Below are 25911 nucleotides of genomic sequence, written 5' to 3' on the forward strand. Positions count from 1 at the left end.
TCATTTAATACTAATGAAACAAATTACTCTTGCAGTTGAGATTTTTATCACTCTTTCTGCTAATAGCTCAGTACTTGTTAGATAGGTGTGATGTTAATAAATGGATTAATTCATTTAAAATTAATTTTACCACTGAGTCTAATTAAAGTAGAGGCAAATTACAGGTTTCATATCCAGAATTGACCAAACCTCAACTTAATGATTTTTACCACAAATATAAAATATCACACTTATTAGAATAAACAGTACAGCACCTAATTTCCCTGTGTACAAAAGTTTGAAATTTATTACAGAAGTAATACAAACTTCACAGCCGTCATTTATATGTTTACACTGTATGCAATATTTTAAAGTTAAACTTAATTCAAATTATGCAGCAGACATGGAAACATGAAAAAACAACACTAACAGTGCATGATTTGTTAACTATTTTAAAGAATGCATCCACAACTGCTGCGGCTCATTCTTTAAACAATCTACATCAACAGTTGAAGGCTTTGTTTTTGTTTGCTAGGTCCTGAGACCACGAGGATCTCTGGCAGCAGAACTCCTGGGCTCCGTCTAATGAGTCTCCTTCACCTCGGTGAGTTCCTCTATTCGCACCAACACGCTCTCGATCATGTCAAACGTGTGCAGGGCTGAGTGCAGAGCCTGAAAGGACACATTTACATTCAACCAGGTGCTGCTCTTCGTCACACTTAAGTGCTACTGGATTGTCACATGAAATCAAACCATGAAACAGTCGCTGACCTGAATCTGCGACTCCGATGTCATGTTTGGCAGCTTCTCGTCACCAACGGACACGGAAAGCACAGACTCCTCTGTGGAAAACACATTCACGCTGTCAGAATACTGTTGTACCTGTAAAACTAATTATCAGAAGGTTTTTTTATTTTTATTTATCACAACAAATACCAAAGTACATGAGAATGAAACCAGATAGATTACCAAATATGTGGCATTCATATTTTTCTCCTGCTTATGTTTTTGTGCATATTCTAAAATTTGTTAAAATACTTTTATGGACTTTTTCCAGTCGTCTGTAGGAACGCCAAAAAGGTTTTCTATCTTTGCAGAAAAGTTAGTGAGGGGTTTGAGAAAGGTGGAGCTGAAATAGACCTGAGGGTCAATTCTAAAAGGAGCGTTGACGCTGACCTTTGGTCTTGCTCCTCTTGGTCTCCATGGTGTTATGGAGCTCTCTCTCGTAGTGAGCTCTCGACATGTTCACTCCAACACGTAGCGGCTTTATGAACGCATCTTCTATTTTATACAACTCAGTCCAGATTCCTGTCTGGAAGAACAGCAGCAGAAAATCACGAGGAGTTCAGTTAACTCTTGAAATCAGAAATAATGTGTATAATAATGTTTAGGCGTCCTTCTGACCACATGGGATAATGGCAGGTAACTTAATCCCAGAAAGATGAATCAAATGATCATTTGCTGTCACTGATTTTGGTCTTTTGGCTGGAAGGAACCAACGCTGTAAAACTCACCTGGTTCTCTGTCACTTTGTCTCTGATGATGAGATAACGCAGTAGGTTCAGAGACTCCATAACTCTGTTTAGAAAGACACAAAAAGACGTTGGAACGAATACCTTGGCAAAACAATCCTGACTTACTTATTCTATTTTAGTTTTACTGTAATGTTTTAAGTGTGAGAGGAAACATATATAACATAACATAAATCATCCATTTAAGGGAAAACTCCAAAATAAAAAGGCAGGGTTTTAGTACTATTTAATTCTCTTCCGAGGTGAAACACACTGCAGATACAGCGAATTACTTTGAACATGGAGAGAACTTTTTAAAACATTGAAAATGGACGTCCCCAGCAACGTCAACAGTGTTTACAAGCACACAGCTTCCAAATGTTTTTTGGAAACTCTTTCATTGTTTCCACACGGTTTTAGCAACTAAAGCTGGTAGAAAAGCCCTCGGTCTCTACTGAGCAAAGCATGTAGCACTTGTGAGTCTATAAAATAGAGGAATGTGTCCTGACCTGTCCAGGTACTGCAGGAGGTCGGTCTCTGGGCCGTCTGGCAGGGTGAGAACCTTACGCAGCAAAGGCAGCAGGTGAACTCCCTCAAACCAGGTGTTACTGTTACCTGGCTGAGGACAGAAAGAGACAAACACAGACTTTTATTTTTAGAGTTTGAATTACAGCCCACACTCTGCACAGACACTGTCATTTAGCTCTGAGTTACTGTGTCAACAACCTGTGAAAAATGGTGACAAAGCAAACGGCACACCATGAAATTTAAAATGCCATCTCACCCGCAGGGCAAAGTCGATCTGATTCTTGATGTTTTTGATGACGTAGCCTTCGACCCCTGAGTGATTACTTGTTTTCAGCATGTACCTGAAACAAGACAAAGTCAATATAGGAGCGGGCGGAACAGAAAGAGACATTTCTGATTACTTTCAAGAAGAACAAGCTGGAGCTCACTGGAAAAAATTGTACTTGGCTTCAGTGTCAAACTTATCAACGCTCAGCTGGAACACCTTCAATCCTCTGGTTCTCTGTGGACAAAGAAGCAAATGTCTAAGTACATCTATTTTTAAAAATAAGTCCATGTAGACAATAAAAGATGCAAATTAAAGACATGTAAATTTAATTTCAAAGCTAAAATAAAATAGAAAAAAAAGGTCCAGGTTGCTGAATTATCTATTGAATGTGAAGACTTACCAAATCATGCCTGGAACATATCGTCATGACCTTCACTAAGTTCTGCAGACAAACAGTGAAGTCAGTGACTGAGCCCGGCATAAATACACATCAGTAAAGCATCACACTGTGACACAGTGCACAGTAAAAACTGAGGTTTGTACGAGGAAGTGTGCTCACCTGAGGGACTTGGAGGAAGGTTTTGATCTCCAGCAGATCTGCAGGCAGACTGCCATCCTCTACCCGCACCAGACTCTTCTCATACAGCTCCTGTATGATGGTAAACACGCATACGTCAAAGGAAAAGTGACATTCAACTACTTCTGAGGACCCGCAGTCAAAACAAGGATCAAAACCAAGTTTATGAGCTACCGAGGAAGTTTTCATGAGGCAGACTACAAAAGCTTTGAAATAAACCGGTTCATTTTACTAGTCAGTTCTTCATAACAGCTGGAAAATGTATGTTGTCTTTTGTGACTTTATCACCTGAGAAAACCACAGTACAAATACTGAAGTACTTTCAGTTTGACTCACCAGTCCTTTCTGGATCCTGGACTCCTCAGTTCTGTCAATAAAATGATTTAGAAATAATTTATGAGGGGTTCAGCGGCAATACACAACTCACCAAACAACAATATGCTTTCAGTGGACAACATATCAGTGCTCTTTTTTTCATTTAAAAGTCTTTATAAATTGTATCCAACATAAATGACATGGTATATCAGATGCAATGTTTCTGAAACTGTGCCTTTATATTAGCTATTTCATTAAAGCCAACTGAGAGAGAACAGATGTCATATATTCACCTGGACAAGAGGAGGCAAATGTGCTCCATATTACACCGAAGAGAGAACACAGGACTGTAAACAGAGGGAGAGTCAGCAGAATTAACAACTTATTTAAATCCTGAATATTATTTGCATCATCAGTATTCCTCAGTGCTAATTTCTAGCCACGTTTGAAAAAACTCATATAGCATATCAGAGTCTTGGTACTTTATTATAATATAATTTTTTTCCCCCCTATCTTACCTGAAAACACTGGGGAATGTGTCTGCGGCCAGGTGGTGGACAAACACCAGGTGAGCCAGGCAGGCCAAAGACTCTTTAGGATAACGCACCTCCTCCTCCAGAAAGCCTGGAACCTGTTTCCTCTTCAGCAGAGGCTGGAACACGAGACTGGGGACGGGCTCCCCGATAGCACTGAGGGTGTTCTGTACAAAACACACACATGGAAACAGACTCAGGTCTTTCAGATCCAGTCCGGCATCAACTTATTGTGTAATGATGAAGTGAAAAGGTTGAAAACATTTGGTAAGAATAGTAAATGGTAGTTCAACAACCACACTGACATATTACTGTGGAAACCAGTCAAATCTCTACATTTACAGGACAGCATTAACTATTTCCAGAATATTATGGTGCATTAATACCAAAATCTCTGTGGCAAAATTCCTGAGGGGAGACACAGCCAGAGTGTCCGGATCCTTGAGTTGTACCTCCAACAGAGGGTGACTCAGAGTCTTCATACAGCTGCAGAACAGAAGAACCAGAGGAGTCGACCTCGGGATCAGTGTTGGGCTCTTTACCAATATGTAATGTGACACAACATGCAGATATTTTAAATGCAATTCTGACATAAAAACCTTTTTAAATGTGTCACTCACAACTTCAGCAGTTCTGTCCGCAGCTCGTCCTCTTTACCCCTGTCCTGGTCACCCGCCATCTTGTTTGCGTTATCATTTTGGCTGTTCAGGTTGTTTTGCCTGGCCTCATGGACAAAGGGTCTGACAAAGTCTGTCAGATCGGTGCAGCAGCGACAAAGTGAGAAGACGTCATCCTCCTCTTGCTCCTTGGTGTGAGGAAGAGGCAGTTTGGCCACCTGGTCCAGCACAGAGGACAGGCTCATGCCCAACGACGACGCCTTGCGGCTGCCCAGGCACAGCAGCACTGAGAGGAAGACACAAACGACAGAGGAAGTGGAACAATGGAAACGGTTCTGTTTGAGCCGACATGTGATTACAAGTTTAAATAAATGTTCTTTACCTTTCTGTAGAGGGTTCAACAGCAGATGGAGGCTCTCTGCTATGGGTTCAGGGTCATCCTGCTCCAGCTGCTCCAACAGGCCAATCAGCAGCTCTTTGGGTCTGCAGGTCTGGAAAAACAAATGTGACCCTTAATAGAAAAATGTCATCCGAACACTCAAGACATGGAGCATCTACACTGCGAGATTTATCAGTGGATCATATTAAATTTTAACTAATGCGTTATCTTATATCAAACCCTGTGATCAACACTGTGTGACATTTACTGTCGAGCCGATGAACAGACCTTTATCAGGTGGTTGAAAACGGCCAGACAGTGAGAGAGGTTCTTGTCTTCTTTCTTCAGCAGAACCTGAATCAGGGGAGGCAGCAGGTTCCAACCCATAGATCTCACTATGTCCTACAGAGAGAGGGATAGAGGGGTTGACAGAGCGTTGGTGTGCAGCACTCTTATGAACACGTCTACAAGTTGAAAACAATGGTCAGCTTTGAGCAACATACCTGATTCTTTTCATCCAGGACAATACTGAGGACCTGTGCGCTGTTTCCCTCCTCGATGCAGGTTCGCCCAGCGATCGTGAAGACGTCATAATCCTCGGTGGTGTAGCTGTCATTAGGGAGGGCTTGCTGTGTGAAAGAGAGACAAAGAAAGGGGTGATAAAAGGGGGAATATAAAAATGCCTGTTTCCAGTTTCTCAATGTGAGAATTTGCTGCTTTTATTTCAGTGTAAATTTAATACATTTGAGGTTTTTGACTGCTGGTTGGACATAAACAAAATGAAAGATCTGGAAAGCTGTGACAGGCATTTCCCCCAATTTTCTGACATTACCTCCTGTATTTTTTGGGTCGGCTGAGGGCAGAGGTGTGTGTCAAAGCGCAGCTAAAACAGAGGGGCATAAATCCAGTATAGAGCTACCACTACACTGCTCAGATTACTTGTGTCAAATAAATCAAAAGGAGAACCCAGACATGAAGGTGAAAGGTGGAAGCAGTGGGTGCATGTAAAGGGGTTGAAGCTCCTCCAGTCCCCCTGCAGCACTCACACATCTCTGGACCACATCACTGAGCTGCTCCAGAGCCATCCCTGCTGTCCTCAGCTGGGGTCTTTCTTCACACGGTGGTCCTTCCACAACAAACAGGAGACTTCAGGTCAATATAATGCACAGCACACTGCTCGATAATAAAGTGGTTCATAATTGAAGAGCTAACTGGCTTCACATGAGTTTATTATCGTTTATGAGTGCGTTATGTTAGAGTTAGAGTCAGATAATCCTGTGTGGGCACTAACAAGAGACAGTCTGCTGTAAACAGAGACTACAAAGAATGCTAGCTTGTGTTTAAGAGTTAGCTTTCAGCCGTTAGACTTAAAAACAATAATGTTCCGTCCAAACAGCTATAAACGCGGGTAATACACAAAAACCATACACAGGACAATACAAAGGTAGATACCCTCCTCAGCTAACTACATGTCCCAAAACAACCCGGTAGAAAGTACCACGTTACCGGCGACTGCGCTAACGGCGGGGTTTTTGTCCGTTTGGGACTCGCCGTAGAAAGAAATACGTCATCGGTCAAAGTTGAAAACAGAAACATCATGGAGACAGAGGAGAGACGAAGGACCGCTAAAACACCTAAAACACCTAAAACAGGTTAGTTTCCACGAATGAATTTGTTCTTTAACGTAAAAAGGAGGCTTTCCTAATATGTGTACATCCTAACAGATGTCAGAGGAGAGTTTAAAAAGGTTATAGAGCAGAGTGTGGTTGCTCACACTGTTCACAGACCTGTTAGCATTTTAACCATGTTGTTCTCTCTGTGTGTGTGTGTGTGTGTGTGTGTGTGTGTGTGTGTGTGTGTCTGTCTGTCTGTCTGTCTGTCTGTCTGTCTGTGTCAGTGTCAGGTGGGAAACGAGTCAAAGCACTGACTGCTGCTGAAGAAGAAGCAAGAAGGTGAGAGAGGACATCTTTTTACTGGATGCTACAGTGGTTTCAATACTTCAAGTCTGTCTAACACTAATACTTATCAAAGATTGCAGTTTGGTTGTTGAATATTTCTCACTTCAGTCCATTTTCTAGAGATAATTAACTAGTAATACATGTCAACAAGTAGCAACAGTTCTTTAAACACGTGTGTGCTACTGTGTCCTGTGTCAGGAGAGAGGTTGTGAAGGAGAAGTTAAGGGAGAAGTTGGATCTGGAGAAAAGAGCCGTGAAGGTGGTGGAGCGTCTGCTGGAGGACCGTGTGGCTGAAGACTTCCTGGTTGACTGTGTATGTATCATAACATAAGTGAGACATCTTCTAGACATGGCACAAGGTTTGGGATTGTCCATGGATTGCAGTCGGACTACAGGCTGGTCCTGGTCCTGTGTTTTTGCTTTCTTTTGTACCACCGCGTTGCCCCTCTAACAGAAATAATGTACATACATACAATACAAATCCATCCTGAATTAGCCATTTCCAATGTTGGTCTACATTTTAAATGCTAATAACAGTGATAAGAACTGTGCTGAACTGAAGTGATGCTTCAACAACATTTTATATTTAAATTCAACCCTTTCTCACCTCCTTTTCTTTGAGACACTGTAAAGTGGACTATTTCTGATCAGCAACCCATCAAATACTGATAATTTACTCAGTGAGAGGCAGACAAATATTTGTTTAGTTATGATGGAATCGTCACATTTGCTGTTTTTATTGTTTAGGTTCAGATTTGAGTTGAGTAGTTTCTGTGGTGGACAACATGTTTTCTGTCTCTTCTCTTCACAGGCAAGGTTCATAACTCTTGCTAATTACAAAGATGCAATAGAGGAGCGATTCATTGCTAAAATGTGTGGTTATCCCATATGTCCAAATAAACTGGGCAAGGTAAGACCCTTTATATCTGTCTTACAATCCTATGCACATGATAAATGTCCTTGAGTCTCATTTTTTATGCTTCTAACCTGTTTTTCTCAAGACTGAATGCTACTCTTCATTTTTATAGATCCCGACTCAACGGTATAAGATTTCTACTAAGACCAATAAGGTTTACGACATCACTGAGCGTAAAGTAAGTGCTGCTCTGTGTGGATTAAAAAGATAAATATTTTAAACATTCTTCTATTCTTGAAAAAACAGCCTGTAAAATGATTATTTTTGTGTCTCTCTTTCTTGTGATTAGTGTTTTTGCAGTAACTTCTGCTACAAAGCCTCCAAAGAGTTTGAGCTACAAATATCGAATACACCTCTTTGGCTCAGGCAGTATGAGAGGTATGTGTACTGCTCATAACTATGAACTGATTATTGAATATGATAATTTTCTACATATTAAGACTGTGTTTTTCTTTTTTCAGCCCTCCAGAAATTAAATTGATGAAGAGAGGAGATGGGTATGTACTAGCTTAAGCGTTTATATTCCATTCAATATTTCTAAATGTTTGATGTTCTAAGTATAATATAGGTTTTATGGTGAATAGACTAATTCAGTGTAACCCATGTGCGTCCAGTGGGAGGTTTGGTGAGGAGGTGATGCTGTCTGAGAGGCGTCTCCTGGAAAAGGACATCGAGGACCCGCTGGCTGCTCAATGTGAGGACCCTAACAGCTCTCTGCAGCGTTCTGCCGCAGGCGACCTCAGCCACAGTGAAAGCAGTGACGGCGAACAGGAGCAGGACTTCGTCTCCAGCATGGTCACCCAGAGACAGGGACCCAGGGTGCACTGGGGCGACCTTCCTAAACGTACAGATGAAGACAAGAATGGCGAGCGAGGGAAGACAGCGAGGAGAAAGAAACAGAAGAGAGAGGGAGATGATGAGGAGGAGGAGGAGGAGGAGGAGGAGATTGGATGTCGGGACCAAGTGAAGGAGGGAAAAATGGGAGAAGATGAGAATAGACAGGATTCAGTTTCATGTAAAACAGAAGTCAGAACTGACGCTGAAAACTCCAAACAGCTGCACTCATTAAACTCTAAACCTAATGGGAGGCCAGAGGAGAAAGGCTTACCTGAGGAAGCCAGTGTGGAAGAGGCTACAGCTAAACTGAATTTGTGCAGTTTATCTGCGACAGTCTCTCACACTGCTCCCCTACAAGCAGATCTACTCACCTCTGCACCTTGTAAAGACTCAAACTCCTCAACAGAAGGCAAACAGCTCCCTCCTTCAACTCTGACCAGCCACAACACGGCATCGACCAGCCAGCCAGACTTCAATATCACCCAGGTGGGTATGAGCAAGAGAGGCGCAGCGGGGTTACGAGATCTACTGAAGAACCACACTGCTGGAGCCAAACCCGAATCCATCCGGCTGAACCTCCTCGAGTGCCTGAGGAGATCGTTAAAGGACTGGAGCACTGACGAGACCCTGAAGTTCCTGTACGGCGCTGGCCATTCACAAGTCTCTCCTTTCGCTGATGCTAAAGAAGAAAAAGAGGAGGAAGAGGAGGAGCTGGATGAAGACGACCTTGATGATGAGGTGACCGATGGCGAGGATGTAGAAGGAGTTAAAGCTGGGGTGCAGAAGAGAGCGTCTGCTGCAGCTCCAGATTACGAAACGCTGCGGAAGGAGGGCCAGCAGCTGGAGCTAAGAGTCAGGGAGTTTTATAAGGGGACCTGGATTCTGCCTGAGGAGCTGAAAGGAGACGAGGTGAGTGAAGGAGGGATTACAGGACCAAGAGAAAAGAGAGGAGGCCTGTGACTTGTTGTGAGAGTCAATGGCCACTATATTGACATTATGATGTCCTGAGGTTTGCTCTCCAACATCTGGTTTGTTCCCCCACCAGGTGACGGTCCAGGACCAGAGCACAAAGGACCCAGTTCTGCCACTCGTGGACTCTCACGCTCAGCACCTCATCCAGAAACGAATCACAGTGGAGAAGCTCACCAGCTGGTATGTGTGTGTCTCTAAATATCTTTGCATATGTTTAATGTGTTTCATTTTGTGGACACCTACCTACATGTATATCCAAAAAACCTTTTATCACTTTATGTGCTTTTTCAACTGTGAACATACGTCATATTTGTATCTTTGATACTAGATTCAAACTGGCCACAGTTTATTAGATATTATGTGCTTCTTAACACGTGTGGGCAAAGTGTGAATGAAGCTGCTCCTGGAAGTGTCATTCTTTTCCTTTGATGCTTCCAGTTACAGGATTATGTTTTGGTTTTATAAACGCTACACAGACAAACTTAAATTCATATCCTTAGTATTTATTTCATATTTTATTATATTTATAGCTAGCCTTATTATTATAAATGTATTGACAGTTAAAACGACACATTTTTGTTGTCTCTTTGTCCCTCATATTTTTTCTCCGTGTGCAGTCTCAGAAACATTGTCGGCCCTCTGCGTCTCGCTATGAGTGACGTCTCCACTGACCTGAACAACCTGGTCAGAACATTCAGGTCAGTGCAGCACACACACAGATACACACTCGTCTCTGCAGGCCCGCTTGCATAAAGCTGCACAGTTACACACACATACACACAGTTTCCTTGTTTGGTGTGATCATCTTAGCATGCTGACGTGGTCTAAAACGTGTCACTAAATTGTGCTTTTTTTACAGTCTTTTTTTTAACTGTCATTTTTAACGACTCGGGAAGGCAAAAAGCACTATTGGTGGGGCATCGTGGTTTACGCATCAACGCATTTAAAGGCACAGTACTAGAGTCAGTGACTACACATGATTTCTTTCTGCATGTAACAGAATGAGAGTATCCTGCTTCACTACTGCTGCATGTCTGCAGTGTTTAGAGACATCATACACAGTAACGTTTTAATAACAGATTAGTAAGGTAAACCCCAGTATTGCATTTGCTGTGCTTTCTTGTTTTTTTTTTTCTAGGTACAGAGAAAACCAACACATCTGTTGTCCTGTGTGATCTGTAAACCATCTGCTAGCAATAACAACTAAAACATACATACATTCTTGGGATCACTGCTATATTCTAAATGAAATTAGAGTGTTGAACAAAGTAAATGGATTTTATTTAAATTCCATTTAATGGAATGTGGGAAGATTTGATGAAGAACTTTGGTGCCCCCTACAGGTCGGCATGTAACATGACAACAGGAGTTTTATTGACTGTGTGACCCTTTTCACAGCAGACATTTTGAGATGTCATGGCAGGAAAAACACAGTTGAAGTTAATAACATTAGTTATGGATACCAGTATATTCTGTATACTGTATACCTAGATATTGTAACAGAGCCAACATTAACGTGATTAATGACACTTTTTCGTGATTTTGACGTGTCAAAATGACTTCTGTGAAAAATGCTCACCACAGTCTTACACATATTCATTTATTACGTGCCATTACACATGTATTGACTGAATGGTAACTTTTGGTGTATGCGTTGCTGACATAGATGTATTCTACAAGTGGGTTTTTTACGTACTATCTAAAAAAAACATGCAATTCAGTAAAACTTTGGCCCGATCTGCTTGAGATAAATATAATATCTGGATATAGATACATGTAGAAAACACGCACTCTGTGTTGATGTGTTGTTGCATACATTACAAACAGTATTTGTTGTATTTTTTGTTTTTGTTTTTGTTTAAAGGCTCTGTATACCCACACAGGTGTTACTGATTAGGCCTCAGCTCAGGTTAAAGAAGAAGAATTAGTCTTATATAAGGTCACCAAACTTCACAAACCATTAATAGTCCTCATTTCACAACAGAAAGTTTGAGTTGTCATAGCAGAAAAAGCACAGCTGTTACAAATATTAATACTGATGATGGCTCCATTCTGTTTAAATGTCCCTGTAGCCCATCGCAGTGTGACAGTGAGCCAGCATGCACAACACCATGACCCTGAAACTGTAGCAGCTAAATGGAATTCAGCCACCATTGATTTTCTTACAGTGATAGAGGTGCAACAAAACTAACAGGGTCAGTGATACGTCAGTCAAGCTCAGTCTGTACACGCCCACAAGGTCCAGAGGAGGAGGCTAATTAGACAAAACGAGTGAAAACACCTGTGTGGGGGTACCGAGGGTCTTTTGTGCTATTATTTACATTATAGCATTTTAATTTAACATGTGTTACATAATAGAAGTATGATACATATTTTCCTTGCGCAGTAGTAAGTCAGTAAAGTGGTTTATTAAAAAAACCATTCAGACTTGCACCAGCATTAAACATTTCCTGCCATACACATACTCTGTGTTCCCATTGGCTGGTTAGGATGTTTTCAACAGGAGTGCTATTAAATCACTGTGTTGTGAGTGAGACCTCCACAGACCTGCTTCCAGGAATTCTGCTGTCAGAGGCCCCGCTGACAAGAGGCTTAAACCAAAGAATATACACAGCGCTGTCACACAGACATACATCACTGCACTATTGCAGGCAGGGTTTGCAGTGGTTGGTTCAGCCTTATGCATTTTATTTTCGTAGTTTACTTATCATCATAAGCAAGTGATGTTTGACAGCTGCCTGGAGGAGGTCACTCACTTTGTTTTTTTTTCTTACCATCACAGGCTCACCAACACTAACATCATCCACAAAACTCCCGAGTGGACCCTCATAGCCGTTGTGCTTCTCCATCTGTAAGTCTACAGTGTGTCTGTATGTGAATGTGTTAGTTCAGAGTTAAAAGGATGCCCCACGACAGCTGGACAGTCTGCTCCTCAGCTGGCCCAATGTTAGAGAGAGAGAGAGAGAGAGAGAGAGAGAGAGAGAGAGAGAGAGAGAGTAATGAGCTATATGACAAGGACATTAAGGACCATTGTTTCCCAGGAAATACACCCTGTCAGCAAACTCAAAACCACAGTTTTTCAAGTTTTTCAGTTCCTGGGTGTGTGTGTGAGTACACAAGTGGGTTTCTTATATCAACTGTAGCTTATAAAGGATAAGCTAAACTTAAGTAAACCAATATAAATAAAGCTGAAATAAACAGCAGCCAAACTATTATGCAGGACGTGATCGGATGAAAAAACTCCACATTAAATCATTATATTAGTGTTATATATTCTATAACTATGTTATGCTATAATTTTCTGTTGTATTAACAGATTCATATTGTGCTAAAATCAAAGCTACACAACAGCTTTGTAAATTTGTGCACAACTATTCTGGTCTGCATTAAAAGAAGAAAACAAGTAAACTTTCCCAACTGTCACCTGAAATTCTCTTTTAACTTCAGAAGATCCTGTTGGATTTGACAAGATGCTATATGGTGTGGCACCATATGGTCTTGTGTGTGTGTGTGTGTGTGTGTGTGTGTGTGTGTGTGTGTGTGTGTGTGTGTGTCTGACAGTTCATGGACAGTTCCGTGCTGCTCCCGTCTAAGTACACACAGACGCCTCATGGCCTTATCTCCACATGATTGCCCCTCTCCAGATCCGTGATACAGGACAGAAGGCATACACAAGCAGACCTGTACACATTCAAGTTACACACACACACAGGCATTTCTCTGTATACATCCAAGCAAAATAAATGCTTTCAGTTTCCCCGGCTGGGAAGACTTACACCTGATTCCTGACTGACTCAGATTACTCTTAAAATAAGGGCTGCAAACTCTTCCCTAAAACAGTCTTACGTAGAAATTATTAGGCTGCAAAAGTGAGATGCTTTTCACCTAAATTATGTTGAAAATCTCTAAAAAGTAGGGCAGTTTGAATTGTTTGACATATCTCTGGATGAAAAACAAAAAAGGTATTATGATAAAACTTTGATCCATGTGGGAAAAAAGAGACGAGATTGGTTATCTGTGCACTGTTTGACCTGATTGTAGGTGTTTGTAAAATTGACAGTTGATGTTGAGAGATAAACATTTAAAACCACTGCCTCTAAGATTTGATTTTATCTAACCGATGAACCACTGAACAACCTTTATTTGTTGCGTGTAATAGCTTATCATCAATGGACTTTGACAGTTGGCTTTTATTTGATCCACCTTTGATAATCGGCCCTTTTGGAAACATTTATTCTCTTTGTCACATGTCCCACTGGTACTCTATGATTTCATTAGTTCCCATTTAACTTCGAGCTTCTCAATCCTTCCATTCCTCCATCATGAATAATTTGGTGCGCTGTCTTATCTATCTTCTGCATGGCAGCTGTGGAGCTAGTCTGGCCTCTATTGTTCAGGCCAGCTGAATAATGGATGCCCCCCCTGCAACACTAGACCCTGGGGTGAACTGGAGATTAACCAGCAGTGCACCTCCACACAGGTAGACAGGACAGGTAGAGGAGGAGGGATGGGGGGAGGGAGGAGGAGAGGGTTAGAGAGGTGACGGAGATCAGCTCGAAGGTTGGACACAGTGGATTTAGAGCTGGAGGTAAACACTTTTTATGTAAGAGTGCTGGATTTGATAGATCTTGACACAGTTTCTACAGATGTGAAATGCCATGTTACTGCAGGCACAACCACCAGGGACACATACACATAGCTGAAGCAGTCCGATACAACAACCTACCTCAATGAAGTTTATAATGTCCACTCTTTGTTGAAACTGTCTTACCAACAACACCACAGACTGCAGCCTCCAAAATAATCAGATCAACACCCCTCTAAAACACTGAAAACTGAACATAACCTCAAGGTCAAAGGTAGGATTGACTGCACGACTGTTGCATTACAGTTAGGTGTACCTAATAAAGTGGGAACTGTTTGTACTTAGACTTACTGTGTATGTGCAGCCAAAAGCGCACTCACAGCTAAAACACACACTTGGCTAGATGTGTGAAAGTGTAGCTAGCTGTATGTCGTGTGTGAGGCGTTTTTAAAATGTTGAAGGCTATCAGAGATGATTCATATAAAGAATCCCCTTCAAACATTTATTAAGACATATTATATATATATATATATATATATATATATATACAGTATATACAAATGATCAACTTGGAACAATTATGTGTGTCTGATACAAAAAATTTCCACATTAACATCCTTTTAAAAAGGGATCTACTCCTTCTACCTCATTTAAAATGTATAATTCAAGTATTGAAAAACGTGCTTTCTAAAGTTTTCTGCTGGACACAAGATGTCTCATGCTTCACTGTAAAGTCCATTCTCGGTGGATGTGCACAGTTCATGCTGGTAGGCCTTGTCCCTTAAAATCTGATTTTCAATGAGCTGTGCACAGACATCATTCAAACATCACACTGTAGGAACAAGAAGAAAAACTCTGTATGAGGACTTACATCTTAAGAAATAAATATATAGATTGTAGATTGTCTCATCTCAGTTTAACAGGTTTTTACGTTAAATTGAGATATTATTGGATCCTTCGGTTTATCGTGGAGTGTTTCCGAAACCTGGATATTGTAGCTGGAGTGCTCCGAAATAAAACCATGGTGCTGCGACAGATAAAACACATGATCCAGATGGTTTCTGAACTGAGATGTTCAGGAACCAAGACACAACTGCACACAGACTATCAGAAACCTGGATACTGTTATGATCATGTATACCGGTAGATTAATAACAAGGTTTCTCATGTTCCATGTAAATGCTGAATAAGACTCATGGATACTGATGTGCACACACTCTGTTTAATTTTGTTGAGTAAAAACAAGCACACACTCGAATCTATGTTTGTCCCAACAAAGTTATCGATATGACTCAGTAAACCTTTACTTCTAGAGCAACCCGGGTCAGCACTCGTCACCATAGAGTGGATCCTGTGACAGATGTGATGTTGATTATAAACTGAAAAGCTTAAAAACAACTTCCATTTTTGCGTCTGGTGCGTTTATAGGAATCTCTAACAACAGCCTGTGTGTGTGTGTGTGTGTGTGTGTGTGTGTGTGTGTGTGTGTGATTGTGTCTAACTTTGTGTTTCAGGTTGTCAGAGGTGTGTCCGGTGGTGCGAGAAGCCTTGAAGGTGCCAGCTTCAGTGGAGTATTTAAACACACTGATGGAGGAGCTCGGCCTACAGGAGCAGGACCTTCTGAACCTAGTCCGGCTGTTTAAAACCCCGGCACACTGACACACACAGCCAGACATGGACGTATGAATAATGAATATACACTCAGGATCTCGGACTGAATGAAATAAATGTGTGTGTGTGTGTGTGTGTGTGTGTGTGTGTGTGTGTGTGTGTGTGTGTGTGTGTGTGTGTGTGTGTGTCTGTGTGTCTGTGTGTCTGTGTGTGTCTGTGTGTGTCTGTGTCTGTGTCTGTGTCTGTGTGTCTGTGTGTTTTCCACAAATAAAGTTGCTTATAATAAGTTTTAAAACAAAAGCTTGTGTCATTTTATAGTGTGCCTTTATGGGAGTTAACTAGGATTTCCAAGGATTCTGCAGGCTCTCTTACTGTTGATATTGTGTAGCAGTGTTACTGTATGTGCACAATCTGTGGCGAGATATGTGCAAATCACATCCTTGAAGTTTTAGGGCCCTCTGTGTTTAACCTCTGCAGGGCCAAACAAATCACACCCAGCTTTTTCCCAGTTAAAAACGCCATGTGGACACGCTGCTTATTGCTTTGCTTCTGCTGTAATAAAAGTGACGCCATTTCTCCCGACTTCCTTCACATGCAGGTTTATGGCACCATAATGTCATTTGTTATATGGGTATGTTAACAATGCGTGTGTGAAAATATTTGGTTTTGACCAGGTGGCGCACGCAACAAAACGTTTTTCTATTTAATAGTGGAGATATAACTTTGACCTGTCATGCAGATTGGGGGACGTGATTGATGGCCTGCGTGGCTCAACACAGCTTCTCGTTTTTAACAACGTACCAGCAATCAGTGGGTCGAGGCAGAGAGGAGGATGTTTTTAGAAATGTGTTCAGTTTTTAAAATCTGTTATTGTGGATTAAAAGTGGGGGGAAAAAATCTAGATTGTGGATTGAAAATGAGAAATTATGAGAAATGTTTTATTTAAAATAGTAATTAAATGTAGATGGACTGAAACAAAGGCTTGTCAATTCATAACTGAAAAAACTGACAACTGAGCTCCAGAAGTTAATGTTTAATCCCTGACTGTATAACCAATTGACTAAATTGAAAAAGCAGGATTTCTACTGTCTTAAAGTAGAATTTGGGCTTTTAAAAGTGAAAGAATAACAACGTTGCAAATTCATGTGAACTATCTATAGGTACATTTTTATTATTATTATAATAATGTAAAAACAAACGCGATAAATAAATTTTCATTTCCATAAAATCAACCAAAATATTTCAGGCTAAGTATTTAACTACATTCAACAATAGGAAAAAGAAGGTCAACGCATAAAACCATAGAACAGAATAAAACACGACCGTCCATATGTACAGTCGGAGTACATTAAAAGTGCAGGATTCCAGCATCCGAGTGTGCTCATTTGAGTCCGTGCTGCGTCTCCTTGTGTCTCCTCAGGTCCACTTTCCTCTGGAAACCTTTCCCGCAGAGGTCACAGCCGAAAGGTTTGAAGCCTGTGTGTTTCCTGCTGTGCGTGATGAGGTTAGAGCTCTGACTGAACGCCTTCCCGCACACCTGGCACTTGTGCGGCTTCTCACCTGCAGAGATCACACGGTTGGAAATGTCCGTTTACGCACGGTGAGTCATTTATCGATAACTTTCACTCGGCGCAGTGTCTCACCTGTGTGGATGAAGGTGTGTTTCTTCATGTCCGACTTTTGGTGGAACCTCTTCCCGCAGTACTGGCACGGATAAGGCCGCGTGTCCGAGTGGATGAGCAGGTGCGTGGACAGCGTGGAGGAGCGCTTGAAGCTTTTACCGCAGATTTTACAGCTGAAGCTTCGCTCCTGTAAAATATGTAAAGTGTCAACGTGGAAGGTCTTAAAGCATTAAAATACAGTGGGCCTAAAATGTCGGACTGGTTGGTAGGGCTGTGCACGCTATCTGGGGCCTCTGTCACCAGGATGTGGGCCCGGAGGCCTGTGGGTTTATATAGCAACAGTCTGTTACCTGCGAGTGAACCGCTCTGTGCTGGTCCAGGCTCACTGCGTGTCCGAAGGTTTTCCCGCAGATCCCGCACTCAAACGGGCGTGTCCCACTGTGCGACCGCCGCACGTGGACCTCCAACCCGTGAGGCGTGGAGAACACCTTTGGAAAAATAGACGGATGATATTTTTACTTCAAAATTAAGCTCAAAATGAGGGGAAATATATAGTAATCATATCATTTGAGAACGATCCTCCACAAATATGTCATTGCCAGTTCATGGTTGAAATCACATTTTAATTAAACTTGATGTTGTATCAACAATAAAATCTAACTCAGGCCCTTTGTATCTCTGCAAACTCAAACAATAATGTGTCAGTGAACGTACCTTGCAACATTTAATGCACTTAAATGATCCACTTGACTCGACGTTAGAACAAATAAAGTCACGTTCAGTCTTGATTTCCGCGCCGCGGGCTTTCTGCTTTACATCCCGATACAGCTCGTCTCCGTCCCGCATCCTGCAGATTTGGTGTCCCGTTGAAGAATAGTCCTGGTGGCATCTGGCCACCGGGCCCCGCTGTGCGTAAAGCGGCTCGGTGCCGCTGTCCTCCGCGCCGTAGATGCTGCCGGGTGAGTGAGGCTCCCTGTGGCCCTGGAGGTGGTGATGGTACGGTCCCTGAACCAGATGCCTCAGCTCAGAGCCGGAGTACGCCGTCCAGGAGTAAGGAAAGAGCGGGATGTTGAAGTGGTGACCGTCCTCCGCTGCTGGAGTGGAGCATTTCTCTGAATCTGGAAGTTGATTAGGAGTTAGTGTGAGTGGGTATGAGTGCGGTCTGCAGTTCATGGCGTGTCTTTAAATGTGATCATTGGGAAGTTGCATTGGGCCTTACTGAAAATGACTACGTGACCTGCGTAATACTACAATAAACAACGGAAACTCTCAGGTCCTCGCATCAAAATGTTGCGCCTTACATATATTAAACTGATTGTTGTGTGCAAGAAGTAAAATGTCTGATGGAAGATTTTTTACTTCGTTCAATAAAACCAATAATTAAATGCAGATCAGGAAGTCTACCTATCAATTAACATTATGTCCTGTCCCTGGATGCCTCTGTTTTGTCTCAATTTGCTCGATCTTTGTTCCACTTCATAATAATCCAAACTATAACATCAGAATTTACTGGAGGTGTTAACAGTGCTGAAAATGATTTTACCAACTCATAAAGCCGATCTATGTCAACTGTTGAAAACTACATGTTGAAGTTAAGCTCACTGGTCTAATAATAACGACACAGTTCACACAGGCCTAACGCTGTACTGTGCAGTGTTTTTTTTTAAATACTCCTGTGACACTTCTGAAAACAACAATAGAAAAAGTCCATATGTAAATCTATCTGAACAGACCTGGTGAGGAGGAGGGAGACGGGGGACGCCAGAAATCACAGTCGGAGGATCGGTCGCACACACTGCCTCCGCAGCTCAGCGGGGAGCTGGAGGACAGCGACCCCGGGGACAGCAGCCTGGACCCGGGGGACAGCCTGTCAGCGCCGGCGCTTACATCCTCCTGTGGCTCCAAGTTGGACTCAAACTCCGCCTGAGATTTGCTCTCTAATAACAACAGAGGATTGCAATAAAACGGACTGACTGTGCAACAGGTGTTTATTTGTAGAGGAAATGTTTTCAATTTTAACTAAGAAGATAGGATGTGAATAGTTTCCTTGGGGACAAATCCTTCTTAGTGCTGTTTCATCCATCTCCGTGCGTAATTACGCAAAAATGAACCTACCTGCGCCCACGTGAGCTAGTATAGTGTCCAGTCTACTGTAGTCATCGTCCAGGTAGCGGGGCTGGTGGTAGCTGTGGGCCCTTTTACTCTTCACCAGGAAAGACCTCGGCATGTTTTCCTTCTTTCAGGTCTGAAATCCTCCACTTCACTTCACTCCTCTCCACGCTGCTCCGTCTTTATCTCTGGAAAGATTGGAACACTATTGGTTGACAGGCGAGACGGCGTTAGGATTTTGGCAGGCTATTACGCATGCGCAAAGAAGCTGTATCGTTTACCAGGTGTCGCGGGGAAGGTGGCCAAAAGCCAGACCACCGTCCCCCCCCCCCCTCGAAGATCGGATTGGGATTGGAGAGGACATATTGTGTGTCCTTAATGGTATAGCTGTATGTGACGGCGGCTGAATCACATAAGAAGAAGTTTAGCGAGATGTTTTACAACCTATAGAGTTTGCTAAAAGACTTATGTTGGCTTAAATGTTTATTATCTACATTGATTAGTGGGATATTAATTCACTGATAATTAATGATCACAATGTATACTATGATGAAACCAAGGAAACTAAGATTATTTCTTAAATCATATGTTTCTATTCGGATAAAGAGTGTTTTCTACTTTATATTAATTTATAAATAGTCCTTAAAGGTCGTTTAAACATCGCAAGAAATGAAATTACTACCGAGATTGGATTCGTGCGTTTACCAGTCTGTAACAATGGTTGAGATTTGTATAACAAGCCTAAACTCTAAATTAATTGCAATCTCTACACAAAAGTGGTCATTTTGGACTCAAATAAAGGCAGGTGATTCCAAAACAGGCCTGTAGTGATATGATTTGAGTGTGATGAGACATAAAATGTGTGTTTGCGGATGGTCCCATGCAGGCTGTGCAGGCTGCGATGGATAATGACCTATTTGTTTGACTGCTTGTAAAGTGATCCTGTTAATGAGACGCGCACGGCCGCTCTGCACAACAGCCTGCCGGTGGGGAGCCGAAGTATCCCTTTACAGTTACACTGCTTCAGCTTACCCGCACTGACTTCAGCCTTATTGTTTTACATCATTAAAGCCCCCTCCCGGCCCATACACAGGCCCAATTAGGCTATCCACTGAAAGAAATACAGGATTAGTGCCAAGTGGAATATTATTAATAAGGTCAATTAAATCCACATACAGCAAAAAACAAAAACAAAAAAAAGTTGTGAGTAGAAATCTGTCAGGCTCAAAATCATAGCGAAGATTTGGGCTCTGTTCAAGGTCGGACCAAAGCAAAGCGGTATCGATTTTTGCCCGATGTGGGAACCCAGTTTGTTTGATGCAGCTGCAACAAGTTAGAGACCTACAAGCAAAGCGCAGATAGCTGAGGCATAAAGCTGAAACACATGTCCCATACTCACACAGACAGCACTGACGCTGCAGGCACCCGGGCTCTCAGAACACACACTGTCCTGAACTCTGTCCACATTTAGTCTGAATGTCAGAATATCAGTCACAGGCTGCAGAGAGACACACCACAAAAGCCTCAGTCCCTCATACTGAGACACACACTATCTCTCTCTCTCTCTCTCTCTCTCTCTCTCTCTCTCTTTCTTTCTTTCTTTCTTTCTTCCTTCCCCTCCCTCCTTCTCTGAGAAATGCTCAGTTAGTCAGCCGTGACATCAAACAAAAACACTGATTCATGTTTTGATAAAATAGTTTAGAATCTCTAGACATTTGCATTGTACAAAAATAGATCACATCAGATCAAAAGTTGCCTTGTAGAATTTATCTCCTTTCATTAGGAGCTTTCATTCCCATGTGAAGCCATTTTCTTAACTCTTGGTGGAATTATAAACAGAAATGTTCAATCTTTGACTCATTTAACGTAAGACCACATTTATTATCTGTGATTGGCACTTTTCTGATGACTCTGATCACGCCTGCACTTTACTTTCATTTCTTTCTATTCTGAAATTTTGAAATGTCTCACAAATAGTCCACAAAAGTTGACAATACTGGAATTTCTAAGAATCAGTTCTCACCTCTCCTCCCACCAATGAGTAGACAGCAGTGATCTCTCAAACAGTATGAGCAAAGACAAAACATCCCTAGTTTTCCTAGAAGAATTTGGAGAATCTGGACAAAAAAATCTCTACAAAATATGGCAACATACAGTATGCAAATATAAACAAATTCAACATGTTCCCCATAGAGCATGGTTGCCCAGTCACCTCTTATGAAATATACTACTTATGAAATAGATATTTCAGTAAATGCTTTCAGTTATTACTTTAATCAAGCGGCGGATTGACAGCTTTCTGATTATTCTCATAAAGAGAAAAAAAAACTATAGTGAGAGAGACGCCGTGGAGGACAGGGTCGATGTGACAACGTTCAAACTCAGGGTTACACACTGACTCAGAACAGGAAACCAAATGCAGAGTCGAGAAGACGCTATCAGTGTTGCCACAGCCTCCTCTTTTGTCTCTGTGTATCCCCCCCTCCTCCTCCTCAGCCACCACCTCCACCACCTCTCCCCCACAGGCCTTGATTCTCGCTCTCTAAGTCTTACAGAAAGTATGTGATTGAAATAGAAGCCCAATCGCAGCGATCACAGGAGACCAGAGGAGAAGGTGAAGAGGTTTTGGGTGGTGGTGGTCTTGTACTTTTGCTTTTCACAGCAGCAGTTGTCTACCTTGTCAAAGGTGCAGATCACAGTTACAGTGTTAAATAAAGACCTGTGCTGGTGAGCCATGAGGTTATTTTCTCAAGCTCAACACGGGCCCCTTTTCAGCCCTTGCGAGGATAGAGAGAGACTGTGGGGACTCCTCGTAGTTTTAAATATACCTGAGGCTGCAGCTTTCATACCACATGTATGTGAATGTTGACAAGGGGAGCAGAGTGCGCGGCAACTTGTCAATGTGTTGTCTTGATTTTTGACTCGCTGCAATTCAGTTCAGAGCGAGACTTTAACGTTAGCTAAACGGTGACCAATGTGTCTATATGTGACAAGAAGGGGACAGTGATAAATGCATACAGGAAACTGGTGCACTGATGACTGTTACATAACAATATTGAGCTAACGTTAGCCTCCATAAGCTACTAGTCATACCAGACCAGATAGGGCTATAGCAGCAAAAGCTATAAAGTGTATTGAAATGGGCAAAGGTGTGTTTTATTTCTCATGAATTCAACTTTTAATTTGCGAAAACATAAAAAGTCTCACTTTAAAGGTAATTGGAGTCAGAAATCTGAATATTCATAGGTATGTTTTCATTAGTGTAAAATCACCTGAATAAAACAATTGCTGGGTTGTTGTTACCTTAGAATGAACAGTTTTTATCTACAGCGGGAGCTTTTTCCGCTGGTTTTGCAGCCACCATAGTTTCTCCTTCACGCTTGGAACAGGAGGTAAGGCGAGGGAGTTCAAATCTGCAACTATACCGCTAGATAAATCTGACACACTGAACAGCAGCAACAAGGCATTGTGGACAAAAGCGGTAGTGTTTTCATTGTTCTTCTCACTGAGGCTCTTGTTTTTTTATGTTAACCATATAGAGGCATAAGTAATAAACTGAAACTGTTTCATAAGCAGTTACAAACTCCTTCTAGTATATTTAAGTCAGACTTGACAAAGCGGAACTAAAGCAGATTTTGTTCTTAAAATAATAAAAGCATGTGTATAAAAAGTCATTCAGTCCAGTTTTCTGTAGTTCCAGAAATTCTGACTTTAGAAAAAAAAATGTAACCGCTGACCTTTTATTTGCCATACAGCAGATTTCTTTGCTCAATATACTGCGTGCAATGGATTCATGCCATAATAACTAATTGTGGCTAAACTGACTTCCACTGGTTCATGTCTCTGTTTAGTGCCAGGCACTCAGCCTCTGTGTTCACCTCTTCACCTCCACTCTGCTGTGGCATCTCAATGAAAACCACATCATGCTATCTCATCCCCTCACAGGTTCCTTTGGCTCCAGTACTCAAACCACAGTGTGACAACCCCCTCCCTCTCACTTTTAACTATCTCCGTCCTTTTCCTACCAGCTTTAATCTGATTTCACTCCTTTTCCTCGGGTTCAACTGCATGCAGGAGTGGCTGTCCGAATCTCATCGAGCTCTCAGCTGGCCCCAACTGCAGCCACCAGATAGGGCCAGAGTGTGAACACAATGAATGATTTACTGGACGCTGCTGACCGCAAGACAGTTCTTCTTTCACACATGGGGTCCTCAACATCTTGTTTTTTTCTTGCTTCGTCTCGCTTAGAAATCTTGTCATCCTGCAGCAGTTTGAGTTACTGTAGATTGATTTGATTTATGTCAATGTTTTTTATTTGTTAGGGTGATTATTCTGCTTTAACTCTGACTTCCGCTTGTATGATCATGTAGCCAAAAGATCTTTAAAACCTTGGTCAAGGGTCAGCATGGCTACAAGTTCTAAGAAAAAAAAAGTGTGAAAAACGGAAGACGCACTGAAAAGAAACTCTCACGTTTTACTAAACAGATGCTTGGATTTATGCTGTAAACACTCCACAAATCACCTTCCTCATCCATCACTGTGATCAGCAGCTCCCCTTGTTTGCAACCAGCCTGCTTCTGGTTGTAAATTTCCCTCTCAAATAGTAAGAGTCTCATCAGGGACTTTGTTGCATGGATGTGAAGAAACCTGCTCGGTGCTTCCTGGTCATTGTGTCTCTGTGCATATCTGGGGGCTGAAGCGGCAGTTTGAAAGGTCAGAGTTCAACAGGCATAGTCAAGCCTTAATAAGCCTGTGGTTCATATGTGTCTATGCTTTTATTTAATTCCTGTGTTGTAATTACCTTTCACAGCTTTCAGACCACTTTCAACTCCAACAGACTCCGAATGAACCAAATTTATCCCCCATGTTTTGCACTGTTACGAGCGCCAGTTTATTTTAGCTGATGCTCTAAAATCTGTAATCTGTCTGTTGTACATATTTTTTCACACAGAAAACACCACTCTGTTTGTTTCTACAAGGGGTGTAAAATACTGGTGGCATGGGTGGAGAAAAATGCAGGCTGGGCTTTCACACAGAAGCTTCATCACAGCACCATCTATGCTGTTCCTGAAATATTCTGTCTGGTGTTAAAGTTAGCAGAACTCAATTTAGCTTCAGCAGAACTGATTTGGTTTTGCTGAGCATGTGTCGCTGTATGTCATGCAGCACAAAGAACTTTTAACAACACTGTATCCATATCAATCTAACACTGAAATGTGTGATTAAAAAAAGTATTGATAGTTTAATTAAGTATATGCATGCTGCAGATATTATCTTTCTTGAACTTCAAAATGTCTCTGTATGCAAATTAAAATAAATGCAATCAGCAGTGAGAAAAACAGGCAGGAAAGACAAGTGTGTTGCTTGTTAACAGAGCACTGGCTTCTTATCTGTGGTGTGCCTGTGAACACATTTGTTGATGTGTGACTTTCTGCAAGTCATTTCTAGTCCACCATAACCTCAAAGTGATCTTCTGTCAATTCTGTTTTGTGACTTTTCGGATGAAAACATGGGCAGGCAGCACAGGAAATGATTACTGAGGGACCTCCTTGTTGGTATTACATCAAAAAGTAAATTATCAAAATTTAGGACATGAAAGTAAAGCTCAGAATGAACTCAGGAAATCACCATCTTCAGTAGAGCAGACAAATGTGCTACCAGTATCACCCCTTCATCCACCCACCACACCCTCCACCCCCAGTGTGAACCCTTATTAACCGATGACCACTGCTGCCGAGGGATGACTGGACAGTTGCTTCTCTTCATTGTGAAATCAGTTCTGCAGAAACAGAGCGTGAACGGTTGCGTTAAAGCTGTCCACAATAGTGACTTTGACTTTTCTTATCTAACACTGAGAACATCTGCACCGAGAGTGACAGTGAGGGATATTATCTATCTCGCTTGAACAGAAAAGCAGAAGATTCTGGTTCCCTATTTTCAGTGCTTGTTGATAGAGTTAAGAGATAGACTAACGCTGAACAACTGCTTCATCATTTGACAAAGTAATCGTTAAAGGATTATTTTAAACACAGCAAATTTATAGAAAATGGACAGTTGACCATTTTATGAAATGAAGAATTGTACACAGTTCTTAGTGAAATGCAGCCAACTGCTGTGTTAGTCCTACTCAAACTGCATGTATCACACAATATTTCAGGTCTAAACTACATCCCCTCAACAAATAACTAGCTTTTAAATCACTGGTGGCTTGTAGACTAACTTTTAACTCTAGTATGTCCTGTAGTTATGCACATTTGTACTTCTTCTTTACTTGAGTCATTCAATTCATTCAATTTTATGCTACTTTAAAGGAATTTGGGGAAATACACACTTTTGCTAAGAGTTAGATGGGAAGATTGACATGACTCTCATGTCCGTAAGGTCAATATGAAGCTAGATCCTGCAGCCGGTTAGCTTAGCTTAGCATAAGGCTGGAAGCAGGAGGAAACAGCTATTCTGGCTTTGTTTAAAGGACACAAAATCTGTCTTCAAAAGCTCACTAATTAACATGTTTGTTTAGTTGATATACAAACTGACAGAGGTAGTAAAAGTACACACATTCTTTAGTCAAGTAGACGTACAGATAGCGACATC

General features: G+C 41.7%; 3 protein-coding genes across 6 annotated transcripts; 1 reads left to right on the plus strand and 2 right to left on the minus strand.

The window, feature by feature from the left end:
• Positions 1 to 258: 258 nt before the first annotated feature.
• glmna (glomulin, FKBP associated protein a) lies at positions 259 to 6309 on the minus strand. Of its 4 annotated transcripts, none has more exons than XM_051405907.1 (19): positions 6214 to 6309; positions 5754 to 5833; positions 5211 to 5336; positions 4996 to 5109; positions 4711 to 4819; positions 4332 to 4614; positions 4098 to 4197; positions 3697 to 3878; positions 3472 to 3525; positions 3200 to 3230; positions 2846 to 2935; positions 2687 to 2728; positions 2447 to 2520; positions 2275 to 2359; positions 2000 to 2109; positions 1494 to 1557; positions 1156 to 1291; positions 751 to 869; positions 259 to 651 (listed from the first exon to the last, which is right to left on the minus strand). In XM_051405907.1, exons 2-19 carry the CDS (start codon positions 5790 to 5792, stop codon positions 562 to 564), a joined length of 1848 nt encoding a protein of 615 aa, XP_051261867.1. In that variant the 5' UTR covers positions 5793 to 5833; positions 6214 to 6309; the 3' UTR covers positions 259 to 561. The 4 variants fall into 4 exon arrangements, with proteins under 4 accessions (XP_051261867.1, XP_051261859.1, XP_051261872.1 ...); XM_051405899.1 differs by having other exon boundaries at positions 6160 to 6236; XM_051405912.1 differs by lacking the exon at positions 6214 to 6309 and having other exon boundaries at positions 751 to 821; positions 5754 to 6207.
• Positions 6248 to 16168, plus strand: rpap2 (RNA polymerase II associated protein 2). The gene is made up of 12 exons (XM_051405861.1): positions 6248 to 6359; positions 6605 to 6659; positions 6864 to 6978; positions 7477 to 7575; positions 7694 to 7759; positions 7871 to 7959; positions 8043 to 8078; positions 8196 to 9327; positions 9464 to 9570; positions 10008 to 10088; positions 12173 to 12241; positions 15490 to 16168. The coding sequence occupies exons 1-12, from the start codon at positions 6305 to 6307 to the stop codon at positions 15632 to 15634; spliced, it is 2049 nt and encodes a 682-aa protein (XP_051261821.1). The 5' UTR covers positions 6248 to 6304; the 3' UTR covers positions 15635 to 16168.
• A 564-nt stretch (positions 16169 to 16732) lies between these two features.
• Positions 16733 to 20821, minus strand: gfi1aa (growth factor independent 1A transcription repressor a). The gene is made up of 7 exons (XM_051405999.1): positions 20717 to 20821; positions 19324 to 19505; positions 18942 to 19145; positions 17923 to 18326; positions 17559 to 17696; positions 17230 to 17395; positions 16733 to 17146 (listed from the first exon to the last, which is right to left on the minus strand). The coding sequence occupies exons 2-7, from the start codon at positions 19433 to 19435 to the stop codon at positions 16968 to 16970; spliced, it is 1203 nt and encodes a 400-aa protein (XP_051261959.1). The 5' UTR covers positions 19436 to 19505; positions 20717 to 20821; the 3' UTR covers positions 16733 to 16967.
• Positions 20822 to 25911: the final 5090 nt, after the last annotated feature.

The sequence above is a fragment of the Dicentrarchus labrax genome, unplaced genomic scaffold (assembly GCF_905237075.1).
Source record: "Dicentrarchus labrax unplaced genomic scaffold, dlabrax2021, whole genome shotgun sequence".
NCBI lineage: Eukaryota > Metazoa > Chordata > Actinopteri > Moronidae > Dicentrarchus > Dicentrarchus labrax.